The sequence below is a fragment of the Giraffa tippelskirchi genome, chromosome 2, assembly GCF_054371585.1.
Source record: "Giraffa tippelskirchi isolate mGirTip1 chromosome 2, T2T-mGirTip1v1.2.pri, whole genome shotgun sequence".
Taxonomy (NCBI): domain Eukaryota; kingdom Metazoa; phylum Chordata; class Mammalia; order Artiodactyla; family Giraffidae; genus Giraffa; species Giraffa tippelskirchi.
In genome coordinates this window covers 82,424,632-82,447,716 of record NC_137276.1, presented here as the reverse complement: position 1 = coordinate 82,447,716, position 23,085 = coordinate 82,424,632, and the positions used below count along the sequence as shown (strand labels likewise).

General features: G+C 37.2%; 1 protein-coding gene across 4 annotated transcripts in view; it reads right to left on the bottom strand.

Annotated features, from left to right (window-relative positions):
- Positions 1-23,085, bottom strand: part of HEATR1 (HEAT repeat containing 1) — a 50,911-nt gene that overhangs the window by 22,121 nt on the left and 5,705 nt on the right. For all 4 annotated transcript variants that reach the window (XR_014076608.1, XM_081569355.1, XM_081569356.1 and 1 more), the window contains exons 7-22: positions 22,165-22,376; positions 21,873-22,006; positions 19,987-20,089; positions 18,375-18,485; positions 17,818-17,935; positions 16,618-16,725; positions 13,515-13,610; positions 12,975-13,063; positions 11,798-12,009; positions 11,335-11,456; positions 10,546-10,737; positions 7,649-7,832; positions 7,364-7,500; positions 6,188-6,380; positions 1,552-1,721; positions 1,025-1,183 (exon numbers count right to left, since the gene is read on the bottom strand). Coding sequence is in view for 3 of the 4 variants with exons in the window: in XM_081569355.1 (XP_081425481.1) it covers positions 1,025-1,183; positions 1,552-1,721; positions 6,188-6,380; positions 7,364-7,500; positions 7,649-7,832; positions 10,546-10,737; positions 11,335-11,456; positions 11,798-12,009; positions 12,975-13,063; positions 13,515-13,610; positions 16,618-16,725; positions 17,818-17,935; positions 18,375-18,485; positions 19,987-20,089; positions 21,873-22,006; positions 22,165-22,376 (2,340 nt within the window). In the remaining variant the exon portion in view is untranslated. The remainder of the gene's footprint in view (positions 1-1,024; positions 1,184-1,551; positions 1,722-6,187; positions 6,381-7,363; positions 7,501-7,648; positions 7,833-10,545; positions 10,738-11,334; positions 11,457-11,797; positions 12,010-12,974; positions 13,064-13,514; positions 13,611-16,617; positions 16,726-17,817; positions 17,936-18,374; positions 18,486-19,986; positions 20,090-21,872; positions 22,007-22,164; positions 22,377-23,085) is intronic.

The following is a 23,085-nucleotide window of genomic DNA, read 5'->3' as shown; positions in this document are numbered from 1 at the left end:
GGAAAAACTGTCTTCCACAAAACCAGTCCCTGGTGCCAAGAAGCTTGGGGACCACTGCTTTATAGAACAAGATTGTCAATTCCTAGTTTAAACTATACCAGGAATGACACAGAGCTGACACAGGCCATCTGTTTTCTTGCACCAGGACAATATAATGAAAAGGCTTTTACTTCATTTTATCCCTCTTTTGTGCTTCACTACTGGCTCAGTGGTAAAGAATTCATCTGTCAATGCAGGAGACTCAGGTTTGATCCCTGGGTTGGAAAGATCCCCTGGAGAAGGAAATGGCAACCCACTCCAGTATTCCTGTCTGGGAAATCCCATGGACAGAGGATCCTGGTAGGCTACAGTCCACAGGGTCACAAGAGAGTCAGATATGACCTAGAGACTAAACAACACTACCCCTCTTTTACTTCTCCAACTTGCAGTCAAGTCCCAAGATTGGTAAGGTCCAGAGAAGTTTTTGGAACACAAGGATAAGAAGCAGTTTTCTCTTGCTTATCAGCACAAACCATCACACAAGTGGTTCATAAACCTTTCTTTTGTAACAAGGGCTTCCCTGGAACCATAGAGAAAGCTCTGGTTTTCCCCCTCACCCCTCCAGAAATGTACAGAAATGTATATTTTTAAAAAGAGAAACAATTTTGAAATGTGAATAGACTTTTATGTTCAAATATTATTATTTTGTGGAGGATTTTCACCTGAGAATAAACACACTGTTTTTCATCAATGCACTGTCACTGGTTTTCCCTGTGATTCTAAAATTCATTTAACATCAAGTCAATGATGAGACAGGGATAACACACAATTTTAAAATGGAACGAAATGCACTACTGCTTGTTTTTTGTACCCTGTATCTTTTCCCTCCACCTCAGCTCTTCTCTCTCTCACTTTAATATGAAAGTATTCACACCTGAGTGTGTATATATACAACTCTCACACAGTCTTGTGCACACGTGACTAGTTAAAATAATCTTCAGTAACATCACCTGGAATGGATATAGCCCAGTTAAATTACACGTACCTCACTGTTGATGTCCTGAAGTATTTTCATCAAATCTTTTGCAATATAAGATGGGCAACTATATACACAATAAAGGAGGTTTTTCAAAGTTTCAGATAACTTCTGATGAGATTTCAGCTTCTTTTCACTCTGCAGTTCCTCAAATAAAGTTGCCAAATCCTAGGATACAAAAAAGAAAACTGGCTCCACGTGCTACTCAGGGAAGATGTTTTCCCAAATGATGCGACACAGCTCACGATTTTTCATTTCCCCTTGAAACCTGAATAGGAAATGGTATCACTACCCATCTGGTAGCTTACCACAACACTGGCCTTTTAGCCAGTGTCAAGATAGCAGAAATGCAACATGATATTGCTATCTTTTTAAGATTAGGGGACAAGGATGTGCAGATACTGACATATCAATTTCTAAATTCAATGACTTAGCCGATCAAATGCCCTGCAAAGCAGAACATCAACCAAGGCGAGAATGGCTCACGTGTCCAAAATGGTCTGCACACACTCTATCTTCTCTGCCACTGAGTTCACCTGAACAACGTAGGTGGCGTCTGAGGTGATCTCCTCTGCTTTAGGAACCACGTGATCTATGACCAGATGAAACTGTGACGCCACTCCACTGAGGGCCTGGAGACAGTGAATGGCAGCCCTGCGCACTTCTTTTATGTGGCTACCCAGATTAATGAGTAGAGATATCACCACTGAAACCAAAGGGAAAAACATTTAAGTAACAATTGAAAACAATGATACAGAATAACATTTCAACAGTACCAAGAGGTACATGATGAAAGTTTTCGTCCAGCTCAAACCCCCTCTCCAAAGTCACTGTTTAATTATTTGTTCACTACCCTAGAGAAACACTAGATGTATACTGGTGTGCTTGTCTGAAAATACATGAGACCAGAGCACACACGTCCTGTTCTGCACAGGTGCTATCACATCTCAATGTATACTGGGAGTGTTTTCCATACCAGTATTGATACATACATATCTAAACTAAATATCCTTTCAAAATTGTACACAAATGCTAGATTGTGTTGTCCATGTTTTTAAAAACTGGTACCTTACTAGTAAAAATTTAGATTGTTTCTAGTCTTTTGGCATTAAAACCGCTGCAACAAATGCCCTGTACATACACCCCTGGGCAAGTGTGCAGAGGAAATAACCCGCTCGTGCATCAGGCTTGGCAGATATTTTGTCCTGAATTGATGTTTGCTTTCACATTCTTTTTGACGTGAAAACTTTACAGCTTTATAGAAGAATCTTTCTTCTAGTTTTATATGTTGCTTATAAAGGTGCTCTCTTTAAAAAGTATCTACCTCTATATTTAGATAGTGATCATATGTACTCCACATTTTCTAACACTAAAGCTAAGTTTTCTTTTCAATGTGCAATCTTTAGTTCAGCTGACATGTTTGTCTAAGGAATAAGGCTGGAGTCAAACTTCTTTAATATTTCCAAATGACTAGCCAGATGTCCTGTTTAATAGTCAACCTAAGAACCCCAAGATCTGGGATGTCAGCTTTATCCTTCATACATCTCACTAGTATTTGAAAGGCATCTATTTCTGCCAACTAGAACCATGTTCGATAAAAATGATGAATTTAACAAGAATGTTTTTGTTTCCCCAATTATGTGGCAAAAATACTAGCTTCTGATTTGAGAAGTATTTTCATCACGTTACTCCCATTCTGCTGTCACTTAATTAGGAATAGTTACTGATTTTCATCTCATGCCTTTTCAGATCTTTGGACATGATTATGAGTTTTCTCTAGCCAATTACATAATAGAGTTCCTAGTTTTGAACCAATTTTGTATTGCTGCAATGAACTCTGGGGAAATGTTTATTTTCTAAAATAATGCTCCTGGACCCAACAAATATTTTATTTAGAATTGTTGCATTGTTATTCAAAGCACCCATCACCTTTTGTCTGTCAGTATGTTGTGCTGGTTTTAAACAAAGAATCGGGAAGCTTTCCTTCATTATATGCCCTACCCAGCTCAACGGCATTGAAACAAACTGGCTTCAAGGATCTGGTAAAATGAATCTGTGAAAGCAACTGAATCAGGGTTTTTTGAAAGAGAAGTCTCTGGGATAAAGAGAACTAAATTCCTTTTATAGTAGTTAGTTATTTATGCTTTATTCCATGCTATTTACTGGGGCAAATTCTGGTGATTTTTATCTTGCTAGAAATGATCCATTCTAAATATACTACTTCTGGAATGCCAAGAAACAGTATGACAAGCGTTCATACCTTCCTGAGGTCATATAAAAGCTAGACTTTCTCTCCAGAAAATTAATTTATAAAATAAAGCTACAAATGAACAGCTGAAAAGTTGAATTCACACAAAGGGCAGCCTCAGGCCCAGGTATCTTATTTGCTAAAATTCCCAGTCTAGTGGGGGCAGATCTTCCAGAAAAATTGAAATTCAGAAACAAATTCAAAGCACTAAATACTATGGTTACTATGTTCAAGTAAGAAACTGGAACCCAAGATAAAGTCAAAACTACGTTATTTAAAACAATCAGCTTTTAGGAATGTCTTTCCATTTAAAAATCTATGTGACTTCATTCAACTAACTAATTTTACTTAGATTTAAAATAGCCTACTTTACATAAAAGTTGAAAAAATACTTGAGTTTTGCTTTTATACTTATAAACTTACTATACTGATAGAGCATATCAAACCAACAGCAGCCTCCAGCTTACAAATGTTAAATGCTTATTCATTCCGTAAAGATTTGCTCTATGTGAGCCTGAGCTGGAATACTTCACAAAGAGTAATAAACGGTGGTTCGATTCCCAAGCCACTGACAGAAAGTTAACTCACACAACTATACCATACTGTTTTAATATTGCAAATCCTTTTTCTTTTAAACAACATCATGTTTTTTCTAATTATATGAAAACAAACACCAGCCAGCACTCCTTATGGATAAGGTATGGCTAGAAGCTCACTGGAGAGAAGGAAATGGCAACCCACTCCAGTATTCTTGCCTAGAGCATCCTGGGGACAGAGGAGCCTGGTGGGCTGCTGTCCATAGGGTCACACAGAGTTGGACACGACTTAAGCAACTTAGCATGCATGCATGCGTTGGAGAAGGAAATGGCAACCCACTCCAGTATTCTTGCCTGGAGAATCCTAGGGACAGAGGAGCCTGGTGGGCTGTCGTCTACGGGGTCGCACAGAGTCGGACACGAAAGAAGCGACTTAGCAGCAGCAGGAGCTCGCTGCAAACTCACAGTGGAGTGGTCTGAGGACAGATGCAATGAGTAAGCGCCCTCTATCTGGGCCTGGGCGATGCTAGTGGTCCTTGAGCTTTCAAGCAGAATGGAACGCACCTCTCCTGTTTTTAACAGTCCTGTGACACGTCTAGGGAGCATAAATGCAAAAGTACCTTAGGAAGGGGGAGGTGACAGAAAGCAAAGCAGCAGGAGTATGAAGGGAGTTCATCTTGCTGCAATACCACAGGAAAAGTTAGGTCCTTTGTCATGCTGCCTACAAAGAGATATGGCCCTCAGAAACCACTGCCTTTGATGCTAAAGGATAGCACATTTCATACCTAACTAGAAAATCTAACTACTTGTGACTTTTTTTTTAAAACTCACAAGTTTAGGTGTGGGGGGGGTCGGTGGCTGCTGGGCGGGCGGGGCGCAGGCCGCGGGGCCCCAGCCCGGGGGAGCGAGCAAAATTAAAAAAAACAACAACAAAAAAAAAACTCACAAGTTTAACAGTGGATAACTATTTTCATAAAATATGGTATATCTCCATATACAATATTCTGCAGACATTTAAAAAATATATAATTTATATATTAATATAGAAAGATGCTTACAATGTATTCAATGAAAAAGTTTATGAAATGTGCAGGAAGTTCACATCCAAAAAACCTAAATACATATTCTTAAAAGTAAATTCAGGACTTTCTGGTGGTCCAGAACAATACAGGGGACATGCCAATACAGAGGACATGGGTTCGACCCCTGGTCTGAGAAGACTCCACATGCCACGAGGCAACTAAGCCTGTGCGCCACATCTACTGAAGCCGGCGCACCCTGGAGCCTGTGCGCCTCAACAAGAAAAGCCACCACAATGAGAAGCCTATGCGTCAAAACTACAGTAGCCCCTGCTCATCACAATTCGAGAAAGCCTGCATGCAACAATGAAGATCCAGAGAGCCAAAACATAAATTAAAAAAAAAAAGTAAATCCATTTAAAAAGAGGACTGCAATTTTACAGTAAGCAGTGGAAAAAGAATTACATTCATGGGATTTACTTTGTAAGTAAAACTTAAAATTTTATCTGTCTCACATATAACAAAATTTTGATTACAATCATAATTATGTCCTCTTTCAAGGAGCTAATAAAACATTGAGAAATTGTTCGAGGAAAATGTAGGATCATTCACTTTGCTTTCATAGACCACTTATAAAGAGTGATTTTGGAAGACAAAATCAAGAGCATGTTCAAATTTCCCACGGGCAACTCTTCTTCCTTTCATACTAAAATGATACCATCATCCTCATCAACTTTCTCACCTTCAGTCACTATAGGGTCTGATTCTGCCAGATCCTCTCATTTGTCAATAACTTTATAAGTCAATCCACTTCTCAAAATCATATTCATCAACTTTATGAAATTCTGCATGTTTTGCAAAATTTACAATTTCACTTATTAAAAACATAAGTTTTATTTTTGGCTGTTTCAGTACTGAGTGCCCAACATGAAAATTGCTTTATACCAGATAAAAGAGAGAAATCCAGAAAGGTTGCCTGAATGGAGACCAATTTTATATAATCAATCAGTTAAATGCTGAATTGTATTGAGATGGTTTGGTTTCCCCAGATAGCCCTGTTAATATTCAAAAAATGAACAGCTGGATAGTAAAAACCCAAAATTAATCACCTACCATTTTTGTTATCTGTTTTGGCAAGATTTTGCAATTGACATTTAGAACTTAAAAGCAATATAAAAGTAACCAGAAACAGTCTACATATACACAAATACACACACACACACACACACACACACACTCCTACAAAGAGAGAGGGTGTGCACTCACACTAATAAAAACAAATTCTCCAAACCACAACCTTCATACACCTCACACAGAGAAAGCATCACCAGCTGGTCATGACAGAACAGGACAAGGCTACTTGTAGTACCTGGAGAAGATGCAGATGCCAGCTGATGTTTACACTGAGCCTTCTGAGAAGAGAGCATGGCACAGCCCACATAAAGAGCTTGTGTCTGCAGCGCTACTGTCACTCTGCAGTTGAGTGGATCCGAAAGGCTAGAACCATAGGTCCATAAAACAGAAAAGAACCTGAATAACTGAAAAACATCTTCTAAATGTACCTAAAAAAAAAAAAAAAAGACAGTAAAGTTAATTTTACTCAAATAGTATTTAAAGTGTTAGTCACTCAGTTGTGTCTGACTCTTTGCAACCCCATGGACTGTAGCCCGCCAGGCTCCTCTGTCCATGGGACTCTCCAGGCAAGAGAGAGTGGAGTGGAGTGGGCAGCCATTCCCTTCTCCACGGGATCTTTCCGACCCAGGGATCGAACCTGGGTCTCCCGCATTGCAGGCAGATTCTTTACCATCTGAGCCACCAGGGAAGCCCTTTACTCAAGTAAGTTGGTTCCAAATCTTTCCACTAGTGTACAATTACAAAAGACAATTTACTGAAATGTTGTGCTTTGTCTAGTCACTTAAAATTCATCTCTGCTGGGTACTTTAACCCACTGGGAAGGATGTAGAAGAGTTCAGAGGACTTATTGGCAGTGGTATTCAGAGGACTTCTCTATAATTTTGGGCTTAAACAATGAAAAGGATGAGGTCACCAACCAGACAACCCAGACAAGAATGATGTTAGGAAGCCTCACTGAGGAAGTACTTTAAGGGCGGAGTGACCCCTGTCAACTGTGTCAGACGCTGTTTAGAGGTTAAGACAGGATAAAGAACTGACCACTGGGCCTGGCAGCACGGAAGTCATGGTGCTGTGATGAAATCTCTCCGCTGAATGGTGCTGCACATCCTAAATTGCCTCTTTGAACCACAGTTTCTCTTTGGTAATGGCATTAGTCAGCCAGATACACTGGGCTGTTGTGATTATTAAACACCTGAGCAGGACTAATACATTAGGAGGCCGGCAGCAATGTCAGTCTCTGTCCAACCTACAGACTGCTGTCATGATTCAGCACAGCTTTATCAGCCTGCCTCCATCATCATGCACTTCACTGTTTAAAGGTCTGCTTTCTTTTTCATTAAAAACTACCCAAACTGAAATAATCTATAATATCTTCAAGGGAAGTATACGTCTGAAAAAGATGACCTGGTACCTTTATGAAAAGTTTCATCAGAACCCGAAAGTGAATGGCATCAGCACCACTGAGAACCATCTCAAAGAGCCCGATGAGCAGACGCAGGTAGTCTCTGCTGTCTTCCTGCAGCCGTTCGGGATTCCACCACGGATCATCTACGGGGACGTGAAGAGAACGGGAAATGGCACATAAGCTTATGTGAATACACTGCTGGGAACTTTTCATTCCAGACAAAGAACACTGTAGAATCAATACTTCGGTTTTCCACAGTATCACACTCAAGGGATTTACGGTTTGTCCTACCTTTAGGAAAAGATTTAGGAGCCTTTAGAGTATGAATAAAATTTTTCAGTGAAAACAAGAGTAAAACTGAGTCCTCCACGGCAATCCGCTGGGCAGTTTTGAGCTGTTTTACGTAATGTGCCCACAGCTCCAATGGTATCCCTCTGTCCATCATCAGCTCAAAATGCCATTCTGAAGAGATTTCCTGAAATATTAAAGCAAAACAAAAACAGCACTAATTCAAAGGTGTCCTGAACATGAGTTATAGAGATGGACTGCGATGGCTGTACAATTGTGTAATTTGCAAAATTTTGTCTATACATGTATTTGGGTAGGGAGATTAGTTGTTTTAATCAGATTTTTTAAGAGGTCTAACCACCACTATTCACAAGAAAAGACACAAATAAGTTCAGCGTGGCTTCATTTTATCTGTGTTTTTTTAAAACTCATACCTAAATCAAATGTTATTCATGTTAATTATGCTTATCAAATAAAGGGTAGGCATGTTTCTAAACAGAAGATAAGGAACTGAATTTCCAAGAGATCCTTGAAGACTTCTCATTTCACACTTTTACTGTTGATCTGAAGAAGGTTATTAATACAGGGTCAAATCCCCAGATTTGCAGATGATTCTAAACAAGAAGCATAAAGTTAAGGTGCATAGAAATTACACTAAAATGCCAACAGGAAGCATGAGAAGCGGTACAGGAAAATGACAAATGAGACTCTGCAAGGCAAGTGCAGAGTAATAACTTGGAAGTAAAATAACCCAAAGCCAGACTTTCAAGATAACGGCTCTGGTGGTGGATTTCACCAGCTCAATGTGCTACTACAGCCAAAAAGATGCTCAAAACTTTCAGAAAGGGTATCAGATATAAAACAACATGTTATCTATCCATTAATAAAATGTTCAATTTGTCCACATTTTACCACTGAGAACAAGTAGAGTCCAGGTCACCACACATTCAAAAAAATAAAGAAGTTAAGAAGGGCTCATCTGAACTACTTTTTATTTTTTATTTTTGGCTGAGCCTCATGGCTTGTGCGATCTTAGCTCCCTGATCAGGGATTGAACCTGGGCCATAGCAGTGAAAGTGAGGAGTCCTAGCCAGTACAATACCAGGGAATTCCCTGAGCCACTTTTTTAAAATATGAAGATTCATTTAAGTTTACAAAAACTCAGCTATAATGGTTGTGATCAGTTCAGTTCAGTCGCTCAGTCGTGTCCGACTCTTTGCGACCTCATGAATTGCAGCACGCCAGGCCTCTCTGTCCATCACCAATTCCTGGAGTCTACCCAAACCCATGTCCATCGAGTCAGTGATGCCATCCAACCATCTCATCCTCTGTCGTCCCCTTCTCCTCCTGCCCCCAATCCTACCCAGCATCAGGGTCTTTTCCAATGAGTCAACTCTTCGCATGAGGTGACCAAAGTACTGGAGTTTCAGCTTCAACATCAGTCCTTCCAATGAACATCCAGGATTGATCTCCTTTAGGATGGATTGATTGGATCTCCTTGCAGTCCAAGGGACTCTCAAGAGTCTTCTCCAACACCACAGTTCAAAAGCATCAATTCTTTGGCGCTCAGCTTTCTTCACCGTCCAACTCTCACATCCATACATGACCACTGGAAAAACCATAGCCTTGACTAGACGGACCTTTGTTGGCAAAGTAATGTCTCTGCTTTTAAATATGCTATCTAGGTTGGCCATAATCTTCCTTCCAAGGAGTAAGCGTCTTTTAATTTCATGGCTGCAAGCATCATCAGCAGTGATTTTGGAGCCCAAAAAAATAAAGTCTGACACTGTTTCCACTGTTTCCCCATCTATTTCCCATGAAGTGATGGGACCTGATGCCATGATCTTAGTTTTCTGAACATTGAGCTTTAAGCCAACTTTTTCACTCTACTCTTTCACTTTCATCAAGAGGCTCTTTAGTTGTTCCTCACTTTCTGCCGTAAGGGTGGTGTCATCTGCATATCTGAGGTTATTGATATTTCTCCCGGCAATCTTGATTCCAGCTTGTGTTTCTTCCAGCCCAGCGTTTCTCACGATGTACTCTGCATATAAGTTAAATAAGCAGGGTGACAATATACAGCCTTGACATACTCCTTTTCCTATTTGGAACCAGTCTGTTGTTCCACGTCCAGTTCTAACTGTTGCTTCCTGACCTGCATACAGGTTTCTCAAGAGACAGGTCAGATGGTCTTGTATTCCCACCTCTTTCAGAATTTTCCACAGTTTATTGTGATCTACACAAAGGCTTTGGCATAGTCAATAAAGCAGAAATAGATGTTTTTCTGGAACTCTCTTGCGATAGAACTTATAAAATCATTAGCGTGTAAGTGAATGTGAAAAAGATGAGATTTGTTGAGCAACTCCTACAACAAGGAACCCAACAAATAAAAATGACGCTACTATAAGATGCTATTTATGGCAGATATTAAAAGAAAAAAATCTGTAACCTCAAGGTGTGGTAGTAGGTAAAAATTTCAATATGTAAGACTGTCAAAGATAATAATATGCTTGCAAAATCCAAATAAAAATAATACAGAAGATCTATTTTAGTAAACAACAGAACAAAACAATATTATTCCAACAGTAATGTATCTAGTGAATTCCTTATCACTAGATGTAGTTAAGTATAACTCGGAAAATGGCCCAATAGAGATTACACAGAGTAGAGTCAATTATCAGACACAAACACCGCAAACCTGAAATCCCATGACTCGATTACATTTCCTGCAAAAGGCAGAGAACGCCTAATTCACTACCTACTACTACAAAAGGCCACTTCATATTCTACTCCTAGAATCCAAAGACTTAGCATCTCAGTCTCCAATTTTCAGTTCTGCTGTGACTGATAGACAAAGCGGTCTCAACATTGGACTCTCCAGAGACTCGGCACTCCTTACTTACCACTGTAGTAATGACACTTTCAAGCTTCTTTATTTTTTTCTGCAACAAACTGAAGACTCTCGTTGCAAATGGAAAGTGAGTTTCTTTCAAAGACGAACAACAGGAGACAAGCACAGCCATGACTACGTGAAAAGTCACTTTCTGCTTCAAGCTAAAGGACTCCTTCTCTCCAACACCTATTAAATCCTCCACCTTGAAATATAAACAAAAAATCCATTAATGGTGGCTCTCAGTTTGCATAAAAACAATTTTCTCAACCTCTGCCTATCTAGGTATCATCTGTTCTATATTCAGAGATGATAAATATAAAACCTTAAAAAAGTAATAAGCATTGACTTCTGAGTAATTATAAAAATAATTTCAGAAATAATAATGAACATAATTGCACCTACCAACCAGATAAATGTTTTTATGTTTTTATGTTTTTAAAAGGTTTACTTACTAAGGCAAAAGAAAATTTCTCCTCTTTTAGATTATATTTTGCTCTTTTAAGAAAAACATGACTTTAATATTTTAAATGAGAGGAAAAAAGGTTAAAAAGTATACATTACATTATATTCCCTCTGGTCCAATAAACAACCACGATGAAATAAATTCTCCAAAATGTTAAAGATTTCCAACAACCTGCAAGATACACTAAATAACACTATATATATTTAAAACAAAACAAAGTACTCAAGAATGGAAAAGTTATTTTAAAAAAAAGAAGAATCTAGTTAAGTAACTGCTGAGAATCCAGAAAGATTCTGAGAAGGAAACCCAGGGGGTGGACTTCAATAGTGTACCTACCATCTTTAACATTGAAGAGGGATTCCCTGAATTTATATTGTCAGCCAGCAACTCAATCATCTTCTGATTTGCTACACCAATTAGTTCTTCTGACTTTGTGCTTTTAATCACATTTTCAAGAGCTGTTTAAAAAAAAAAAAAAAGTATATATAAGAATCGAACACCAGGGGCTCTTATGTCACCAACATTCACTTGAACGCAGAGTAAGGAATTTAGGCAAAAGTTTTACAATCTTCTTGTGAAGGATTGTTTTTTATTTTTCTTTTCATACAGTTTAGAATTCATCAGTGGGTGAGCTTCCTTTTCAAAATATACTTTTCATATTAGCAAAAATTTTTAAAAATCTTGCTGGTATGTAACATAATTTCAAATGACAATCAGCGCCCATTTTTAATTGTCATTATCTTCTTTCTTTAAAGTGTCACTTGTTCACTTTTTCTGAAAAAACAACTTCATCTCTTACCTTCTTTCCAGCCTCTTAATAAAGGATGCAAAGAGCAAATTCCTGATTTTGATAAATAAACAGCCATTTTCATCTCAGCAGATTCCATATCGTCACTGTTGATGACCATAAATGGCAACAGATGTACCACCACCTGATTTGACAACTGATCATTTTCACCCAGTATTTCCTCTTTAATCAGTATGTCTGCTGCTATCTCAAGTACCTTGTACCTAAAAGATACATAAACACATTTGGTTGAGACCCATTAGAGACTTCAGTTCAACAAAGATTCATCGTTATACTTTCCCAGCTCAACCGACACTATCCTGGTCTCTTTACTAAATACATTACTAAGAAACATCAAAACATCACTTAAAATCCATGCTAACAAAGGGGTTATTTGGGACATGAATTTTAAATCAATTCTGTCAAATCAGTTTTTTTGAAAGTGAAAGTTGCTCAGCCATGTCCGACTCTTTGTGACCCCATGGACTTAGTCCATGGAATTCTCCAGGCCACAATACTGGAGTGGGTAGTCCTTCCCTTCTGGGGATCTTCTCAACCCAGGGATCGAACCCAGGTCTCTCACATCGCAGGCAGATTCTTTACCAGCTGAGCCACAAGGGAAGCCCATTTTTTTTTTGAGAGATCATTAATTATAACATAAAACATAGATCACACTATACTATGTCTCAACTCCACTAGAAATCCAAGATTCACTCTTAAGTTCAAAAAATAATATCTGAACAGATATTATGTTCTGTTCAACTACATAGGATATAAAAACTTGTAAGACACGCTTTCATTCTCTAAAGAGCTTAGTCAGTTTTCCATGTAAAAAGCGTAGGTGCCAAAAATGAAATAATAAAAGCTCATCAGATATTACAGAAAGTGTCATGTGCCTCTGAGTCTATTTTTTGTTTAATGTATTTGTATTTGTTTTTAGTTATAAAGTATTATATTATTCTTGTAAAAAAAAAAGACCCCACAAAATTATATAAAGTAAAAAATTAAAGTTGCCTCCCATCCTACTTCCCAGATCTTAGCATTATGTCATACATTATATTTCTTTTTCCATTTTATTAAGAAAAATTTCAAACACAGGGAATGTTATGACCCATACAAACCCAAATAAAAGTGAACTTAATACAAGAATTTCACTAATTTATTTTTAAGAGGAGATATAAACACTTACCATCCCGTATTTTTTGCAAGTTCTGCTTTTCGAAAGAGATTCAGCAGATGTGAAACTGTTACTTCTGAACTAAAGTGTTGTTTGAAAATCTAGAGAGAAAAAAATACCCATGAGTAAATTTTTACTTGCTTCAAATATGGTGCTTATTAAACTTTAAAAAAATTATGAATTAGAAAGAATTTATCTCCCCCACCCCCCAAAAAATAATTTATCTCCCAAGAATCCCAACATAATTTGAAAGTTGTATGTGAACAGCTTCTCAAAAGCGGCACTCAGGAGCCAATTTCCCATGAACCTCAAGAATTTACTATTAATAAAAAGCACTTTTCCTTTTTAAAAGAACTTCCAGATATATAAAGCTGTGTAATCTAATTACTCCTATGTGCTCCCCCCAATTAAAAGTCTTGATCTCAACAGAACATATGTCCAAAAAATGAATAATTTACAAATATATTCCTGCCTAGAGGTGATTCATGTGAGAAAGGCAAGTAAATATTTACAAGCAAAACATGCACTTCAATTAACAACAAAGTTACTCACCTCAAAAGCACTTATAGCTGACAAAACAACATCCATACTGTCATCATCTAATCGGGTTAAAATAGCTTCTTTTATGAAAGACTCATCGATACTCTCCTGAACAATAGGGAGAAAACATTAATTTAGTTGTTGCTAAAATCTCGAGACTTTAAATTAGAAAGGAGTATGTTTTTATGAAATGCATTCCAGAATTCCAGTCAAGGAACACAGGCTTTGCTGCCCCTGGTGCGCTCAAAACTCAGCACCCGTGAATTGAATTTTCATTGAACTAGGCAATCTCTAGAAGTCTTTTTTAGATGAATAATTGTTTGGTACAAACTTTTTCCAGTTTCCACTGAAAATATAACACGTGTAATTGAAATGCAATTTTTATTTTGTTAAAATGAGAGAAAACCTACATATTGGGAGTGCAGAGATTACAGAACCAGAATGTCTAGGTTGAAATCCTAGCTCTACCACTGGACAAGCTATGAGATCTTGAGTAAGTTACTTAACCTTCCTAGGCCTCATTATTCTCATCTATAACACAGGGCTAATAACAGTACCTCCATCAAAAGGTTGCTACAGGATCAAATAATACATATCAATGCTTAAAACAGTGCCTTAGACATCAGTAGTGTTAAAATTAAGCATATTAATTTTCAAAGTTTTTATAAGGATGATGACATGCACTGATGACATACACTTTGCCAAAAAAAGTTCATTATCTTTCTTTTAAATTACGAAAGAAAATAAAACATAAAATCATTCACAACAAAAATATAAGACTCCTAACCCAACTGAATATAGCTCTGCCTGTAGGTGGTGAAAAAAAAAAAGTAAATAATCCTAAAGAAGAAAAATGTAGATCAGAAGGGAAGGTTGGGAGAGAAAAAGTAAAATCCTTAAAACCCACAAAACTAAGTCAAAGTATAATGTGAAATTTTCCTCAAAAGCTAACAAGTAACCCAACAGCTCAATCTGGAATTTGAGAACAGAACCTGTGTCCAGACATTAATGGAGAAGTGAACGGAAATCAACGCATGCAAAGACAGACATTAACTGCAATTACAGTACTTAAGCCTGTAAGTTGAACGTACGTATACACTGCCCTTCACTGAAAAACTAACAAATCCAGGGTAGGACTGGATTAAGAGTAAAAGAAGGATGAGAATGACTTCAAGAATATTAGGAGATTTCAGGAACTCCTTTCTTATTCTACTCACTGAAATCTTCCTATTACAACAAAGAACAGTATTCACTGAGTTTACTTATCCAACAAGTCAGTAAGACAAATCTACCAGCAATTTATGAAAGAAACATAATTTGTACCAGATCAGGAATGAATCAAGCAAAGCAGTATTTTTCAAATATTAGTACATCAACCATTTTTAAAAAGTAAGTATAACTCTTTAAAAATATAAAATAGAACATTTAAAAAATATTTATAAAATTGTAAGTCAAAAGCTAAAAGACTAAAAAAAAAATCATGAATAATTTTAAAGCAGTAATTATGATTAGCTGAAATTAAATTCTACGTGCAATATGAATCTGGTTGTAATAGCCACGACACAAGTTTAGAGTTCAGCCTGTTTACACTGCTATATGCTATGGAGAAATGAGTTTCTGTTACTGTTTTTCTCTAGTCCAAAAATTTCCCAAATATGCAAGTGGTAGAGCATGATGTGATTTTAGATATTACATAGATGAACATTCTTATTTCCAACTGTACTAACTATAATAAAATGTACATACAATTAGCACTTCAAACTCATGATGTAAAAGCTATGTAAGTTACAAGGAATTAATTCACAGCACAGGGAATATAGTCAATATTTTATATTTACTTTGTATGAAGCATAACCTATAAAAATACTGAATGACTAAGCTGTTCACATGAAATACAATACTGTACCTGAAACTATTACAACATTGTTGGTTAATCAGCTATACACCAAAACAAAATAAAAAGTTAAAAAAAAAAAAAAAGAAATATAATACTTAAATCAACCATTGTTGTTGTAGCTTAGTCAGTAAATCATGTCTGACTCCTTTGTGACCCCATGGCCTGCAGCCCTCAAGGCTCCTCTGTCCAAGGGATTTCCCAGGCAAGAGTATAGAAGTGGGTTGTCATTTCCTTCCCCAGGTGATCTTCCTAACCCAGGGATCAAACCCAAGTCTCCTTCATTGGCAAGCAGATTCTTTACCACTGAGCCACCAAGGAAGCCCCAAATCCACCATATTTTAAGAAACAAACAAACAAGGCTATGTGAAAAAACAGTGAGGCCATTTAAAAGAAGCTAAAAAATAACATCAGTTGTAAGCTAATACAGCAAAAAAATGTGGCTGAATGACTAAAGTTCGGAAAACACCGCTCTAGTTGAATCACTGCAAAGTCTTTGCAAAATATTATTTTGGCATAAAAGCTTTATTTACAAATTACATTAGCTTCTGTACTTACTATTTGGATTCATCAAAATTTTAAACACAAATGAGACTGGCAGGTACCAAAACTGTGACCAGAGTTCCAAAAGCTATCATTCTGATATCCTCAAATATGTTCATGTTAAGTAAGACTGTCAAATTCAAACTTCAAAACTGAAAACTCATATAATTTGTGACCCTCTATAAATTCATCCCTAATCCCAGCTTGAAAAACTCTCAATTAAAGCTAACCTAATCATCTGCAATGTGGAAACCTATTGATAACAAGTTGTTACTAGGACATGAAAGAAAGTTAAAGTCACTCAGTCGTGTCTGATTCTTTGTGACTCCATGGATTATACAGTCTATAGAATTCTCCAGGCCAGAATACTGAAGTGGGTTGCCTTTCTCTTCTCTAGAGGATCTTCCCAACCCAGGGATCGGACTCGGGGATCGAACCCAAGTCTCTCGCATTGCAGGTGGATTCTTTACCAGCTAGGACATATACAGGTTAAAAATGGTGGCTTCCAGAATGTATGGTCCTAAATCTCTGTCCAGTGAACTCGCATCTGCTTTATTAGGTTTACCTCTATAATGAAACAATATTGATTCTAGGTGGTAACTTCAATTTCTTACTCTAGAATTACACTGTTCATCACAAGGATAAAAACATCACAAATGAAAGCTATTTGACACAAACCTTTGGTGTTGTCATGACATTTTTCAGATGATTAATGGCCAGAAGTCTCACAGGAGCAAGAGGATGATTCAGACTGAGCATCAAGGAGGTATCAGAATCTGCTAAAAACTACAGGATTCATCACAATTAGCAAATGATCTCACCATTAAATCTGAGCAGCATATAATCAAGAAGAACCAAAGAAAACCACACCACACTGACATATTCAATAACCATCTGATTTCAGAAAGTAAAATGTAAAGTAAACCAAAAGTAAAAAGTAAAGCAAAATCTTTGCCTCCAAAACACAGTTATGATTTGTAAACAGATACAAAAATCTGTACTGTGAACGCTGTGATTTCATGTATACTGGTGCCTATATGTAGGTGTAAATCAGTGAAGTAATTTATGAAGTGATTCTGTGTTCTTTATGTATATCTGATTGCAAGGTGAAAAACACCTAAGATAAACCACTGGGTATTAGCACCTAAATGAAAATATATAGCAAAAAAATTGATCACTGAAGAGAGAATGCATTTCATCTATTAAGAAAATGATGTGACATTGGAGTTGTTGACAACTTCATTTATTTATGTAATTAGACTAAGAAGGAAGTCTATCAACCTGTGATCTGGAAATGAAATATCACTAAAGATGAAAGCCTAATTATGGAAGAGAAAAACCAAAACAATCACATTTCTCTTCATAACATTTGTTTTCAAGGCAAACAATAAGAACTACATAAGTGTCTTAACTTCTAGTATAAAGACTTGGGGCAAATTGTCCCTAGAAAATTTCTGAAGTCCTAACATAATTATGCAACAAAATCTATTTTCATTTTCCTCATCAATGACTTAAATAGCCACATGTGGCTGGTGGGAGCTATGCTAAGAAGTGAAGATACAGGAGAAAGATAAGGATCTCTAGAAATCTAAGTTAGGCCATCTTTTGGTGACTGCTAATGAGCATTAGATATAAAATTTTCAAACAACACTTTTCCTGAAATAAGCATCAGGTTCAGTTATTTAAAAATTACTGTACCTTTCTGCAATTATTTAATTCCTGCCTCAGAGTCTTACTTCTGGTAACTAGGGCAAACTGAGTAATTCTTCCCTCTCCATGGAACTTCTCAAACAGGAGTGAAGTAGCAAATTTCCTTCCCAAGCTCTTCAGCTAATCCCATGAATATCTGTGTCACAAATCCCCTGAAGGAAAAGTTACCTGATACTTTCCTCCACTTGTAGAAAGAGAGATAAATTGGTGGAAAAGCTCCTGCTTTTTCAGGTCTGTAATTTCCTTTAGGCGTTCCTCTAATACAGCATCTAATGTTTTGGGGTATCTGGGATGAAATTAAAGAGTCAGTTCATTATTCTTAATAAAGTTATTAACTACACAGACCACCTAGGTATAAAAGAAAAAAATGGAACTTTTTAAAATTACCAAGATTAAGACTTAAATTTTTGACAAATGGAATATGTAAAACCAAATGACATTGATCAAGTTTGTTACTATAACCATTTCAACAACAGTCTATATAAAAAATTATACTCTCCATAGCCCCCATACAACCTTTATTTCCTCTTATATTTCAAATATATTTAAATCCTATAATTGTCCCTTCCTGAAAGGTAGAAAAGAAAAACAATCCCTTTATAATTCCTTCCCTATATTAAGTAACTTGTAAATCATCTCTTTATAAAACCAGAGATACACATTAGTAAGTGCGCGTGCACACAAACACACACACACACACACACACACACACACACAGAGCTTACCTGCTTTCTAAAAGTCTGATAAGTGGAAGAAACTGTTCATTAAGCAAAGATACTTTATCAGAATCGATTTTGTCCTGGGAACTATATGAAATATACTCTTCAAAAAGAAGGCTGCAAAACAAAACAAATACTAGCAGGCATGCAAGTTACTATGTATTGAACACCTACTACGTACTACGTGCTTTAGAATGTATTATCTCTGTCAGACCTCCACAGGGTAAAAATTAGATCCATTTTACAGACACAAAAACTCAGACTAAGAAGTCTTACAATTTGCCTGAGATTAAACAAGAACAGTAACAAGAGGCAATACTTAGTGAGCACTATTACATCATAAAAAGTGGAGCACAGCTTTCAATCCCTGTCTGAGTCCACAGTGAAGCTCTCAACAGTACTTTGCATATTCAATCTCATTCAATTCACAAGACAACTTGGGAGCAGGGTGCACAAACAATAGGAACCTGCCCAACCATACACAATGACAAAACCAGACCCACACAGCCTGACCTTCAGAACTTACTACTCTATTTGCCTGGAGGTGATAAGAAGAAGGATTTAACTTATGTCTGGGCTTCCCTGGTGGCAGATGATAAAGAATCTGCCTGCACTGCAGGAGATCCAGGTTGACTCCCTAGGGTTGGGAAATCACCTGGAGAAGGAAATGGCAACCCACTCCAGTATTCTGGCCCGGAGAATTCCAGGTGGGGTCACAAAGAGTGACTGAGCAACTAACCCTTCCACTTTTTTTCTGACTCCTATTCTGTTAAGTTCATCTCAGTCGTGTCCGACTCTTTGCAACCCCATGAATCGCAGCACGCCAGGCCTCCCTGTCCATCACCAACTCCTGGAGTTTACCCAAACTCATGTCCACTGAGTCAGTGATGCCGTCCAACCATCTCATCCTCTGTCGTTCCCTTCTCCTCCTGCCCTCAATCTTTCCCAACATCAGGGTCTTTTCAAATGAGTCAGCTCTTCGCATCAGGTGGCCAAGCTATTGGAGTTTCAGCTTCAACATCAGTCCTTCCAATGAACACCCAGGACTAATTTCCTTTAGGATGGACTGGCTAGATCTCCTTGCAGTCCAAGGGACTCTCAAGAGTCTTCTCCAACACCACAGTTCAAAAGCATCAATTTTTCTGCGCTCAGCTTTCTTTATAGTCCAACTCTCTGACTACTATGACTACATTCTTTTCACTGTATCAAGTTGCCCTTCCAGTAAGAAAAGAAAACGGGAGACTCTCAACTACTTTTACTTAGTGGTTTAAGTTTCTTAATGACATTTACTGATTACCAACTGTGATATATTGCTTTTTGCATTTTGGTCCACTTAGTATGAGGAAATTTTAAACAACCACAAATTACATATAATAAAACCCAAATTTATCTTCACTATTAACTCTGCATGTCACATATATGCACATAAGACAAACAAGAGAAATTACTTCTTTTTCTGTTGCCACAATCACTTGACTAAGTACTTACAATTAAATGAACATAGACAAAGCAAGAAATGTATTATAAAGGGATACTGGAAAACTGTTAACCAACCCTGAGAAGTATACTAAGCCACAGAAATACAAATATCAAAAGCATGTCAAAAGTAAGAGCTTACCCAGCCAACAAATGGTCTAAGTTGTTCTTCAGGGATATATTTGTAAGTATGGCTTCTAAGAGTCTCCTATAGATTTGACCATCCATCTCTTCAGTTTCTTCTCCTTAGCATACATAACAAATTAAAATTGACTGGAGAAAAATGTTTTTGCATGTGCATACTATTAGGTTTTTTTATAGCAGAAAATCTTTCTATAGGAATAACTTTATGACATATACCCACATCCAGCTTTATACCTGTTTTCAAGTGTACTTCACCTATTTGGTCATTAGTATCTTTTAAAATCATTTTGTATACATCACCCTCATTTATCCTTTACTAGAAATCCTCTATATTTTTAAAAAACAAGTACTATCATGCCACTCTCACTAATGAAACAGAAGTCCAAAGAACAGTCTTTCCCCAAGCCACATTACAACCGGTGAAGCTGGGACCTGAATCTACGTCTCAATAAACTATCAGTATACAGGCTAAACTTTCATCTCAATGCCTCCTTACTGAACCAAGAGCTGTCATCTTCCAATATGTAAGAATGAATGTTGGCCCTGACTTCATTACTCACCACCTGAACAGGAAATGTACCCTTTCATTTGTGCTAGCCATGTTTTTGAAACTCATATTTAAACTGACATTGGGTTAAGTAAACCTTGTTTTCCAATAAATGGATGTAACTTTAGAGATGACTTTCTTAGTATGTCTTTCTTAGTCTAGTAGCAACAGCGCCAAGAATGTCTTCCTTGTCTTTCCATATTTATTGAAAGGTGAAAAACATATAATGCCAATAATCACCTTCTAATTAACTTTTGGGCTTTTTATAAATCTGGATTTTCACACATGAGATTTTTCACCTTATATTTTCAGTGACTCAAGGGAGAAAAACTTTTTTGGGCAACTAGATATTTATTGTAAAGGAATCACTAAAGTTTATTAAATATCTAGATGAAAAGGGAAAGTTTGACTCAACAATGTGTTTTAGCTGTTTTAAAATAATTCCATAGTCTTTTTTCATGTAGAAACATGTAAAAGAACACACATTAAAAAAAAAAAATACTATCTAGAGAGTGTCACAGGGTGAAGTAAGTCTGAAAAACAAATATTGTATATTAACACATACATGTGGAATCTAGAAAAATTGTATAGATGATCTTATTTGCAACAGAAATAGAGAAACAGATATAGAGAACAAATGTATGGATACCAAGGGGGAAAGAAGGCAGGTGGGAGGAACTGGTAGATTGGGACTGACACATACACGCTATTGATTATTGATACTATGTATAAAATAGGTAACTAATGAGAACCTGGGCTTCCCTCATAGCTCAGTTGGTAAATCATCTGCCTGCAATGGAGACTCACATTGGATTCCTGGGTTGGGAAGATCCCCTGGAGAAGGAAATGGCAACCCACTCCAGTATTCTTGCCTGAAGAATCCCAGGACAGAGGAGCCTGACAGGCTACAGTCCACAGGATCGCACGAGTAGGACACGACTTAGCAACTAAATCACCACCACCAATGAGAGCCTACTGTATAGCATAAGGAACTCTACTTAATGCTCTGTGGTAACTTGGATATAGGTACATTTATAACTGATTCATTTTGCTATACAGCAGAAACTAACACAGCATTGTAAAGCAACTTTACTTCAATGAAAATTAATTAAAAAAAATATTGAGTGTATCACTCAATTAACAAGGTTCTCCCTTCATCCAATCTGCTCCCCACCCTAAATGTTTCTCATATCAGAAAAACAGACAAATTACACAAAAAGAGTTGGAGAGCAGAAACTCTAGGTATCTAAAAGATATTAACAAGGGTGTGGTTTTTATCTTAAGAAAATCAAATATGAGAAAGTAAGCTTTTGGACACAATATGTTAAACCCTTTACCTGTAATCTGATTAATCATGGAGACGACCAGATGGGGAAGCATGTAACGCAGAAGAGGGCTAATGTCGTATGTTTCAGAAATCCCGTGAAGTAGTGTAATAAGATCAGGAACATTACACAAGTGAGGAAATGGCCTTTGAAGAAGCAAGGATATAAGATGTTGACTTTACAAGTTAGAAGACAATGAATGGTAATTTTGAAAAATAGCATAAAATTTACCCTATGGAAAAAACTACTCAAAATAACTTCATTCACCTCCAATTATCATCATTCTCAATTCAATTGTACGTACTTTTCCCCCAGGCTCTCTGGCTTCTGTCTCTGAAGGAGCACTATCAAGCAACTCAATCCATCCTTGATCAGACAGGGAATTCTGATCAGCGTTCTGATAATCTGTGAAGCCAAGGAGTTAACGAAGGTATCTTCCATAGTCACTTTCACGGAAATCTGACATATTATCATGTATGTTGCAGCTCTGTAATCTGGTAAAGATGATTTCAATCCCTGAATATTTTTTAAAAAAATAAGGAAAAGCGACAAACTATGTTATTTTAGCCTACTGAAAAATGTTACTTTACTTTGACAAATTGGAAATGTCATAAATTAGAGATGAATACAACCTAATGCACACTGCGAGTCAACACTCCTCAGAAGTGAAAAATCAAGATGCTGGCCCCCTTTCCTGAGGGGCCATGGAAATGAGACAAGACTCTTGGATGACAGAAGGGATCTCAGAAGGTCTCCCAACTCAAACATCCACTACAGATGCTCAAAGGAGCAAAGGAGTCTTCTTTTATATGCAAACATCCACCTATGTAAGGGAGACTTCAATCAGAAACAAAACAGTATCTGATTTAAAGACAATAATTTGGGGACACCGGTGGGGGGGCTTTTGCAGTTTGTCTATGGGGAAACTGGAAAGGTGGGAGGCTATGAGGCACTCGGGTAGAAGAAACACCAAGAAGCAGAAAGCCAATACAAAAAGAATGAAAAGAGAGCCTCTGCCTTGAAGAGATTTTCTAATACATTCTCTTTTAAAAACAATTTCACTTTTTCTTTTTTTTTCTCAAAGATTTTCCGATTTAGACCATTTTTTAAAGCCTTTATTGAATTTACTATATTGCTTCTGTTTTGGGTTTTGGGTTTTTTGGCCACAAGGCATGTGGAATCTTAGCTCCCTGAGCAGGAACTGAATCTGCACCCCCTGCACTGG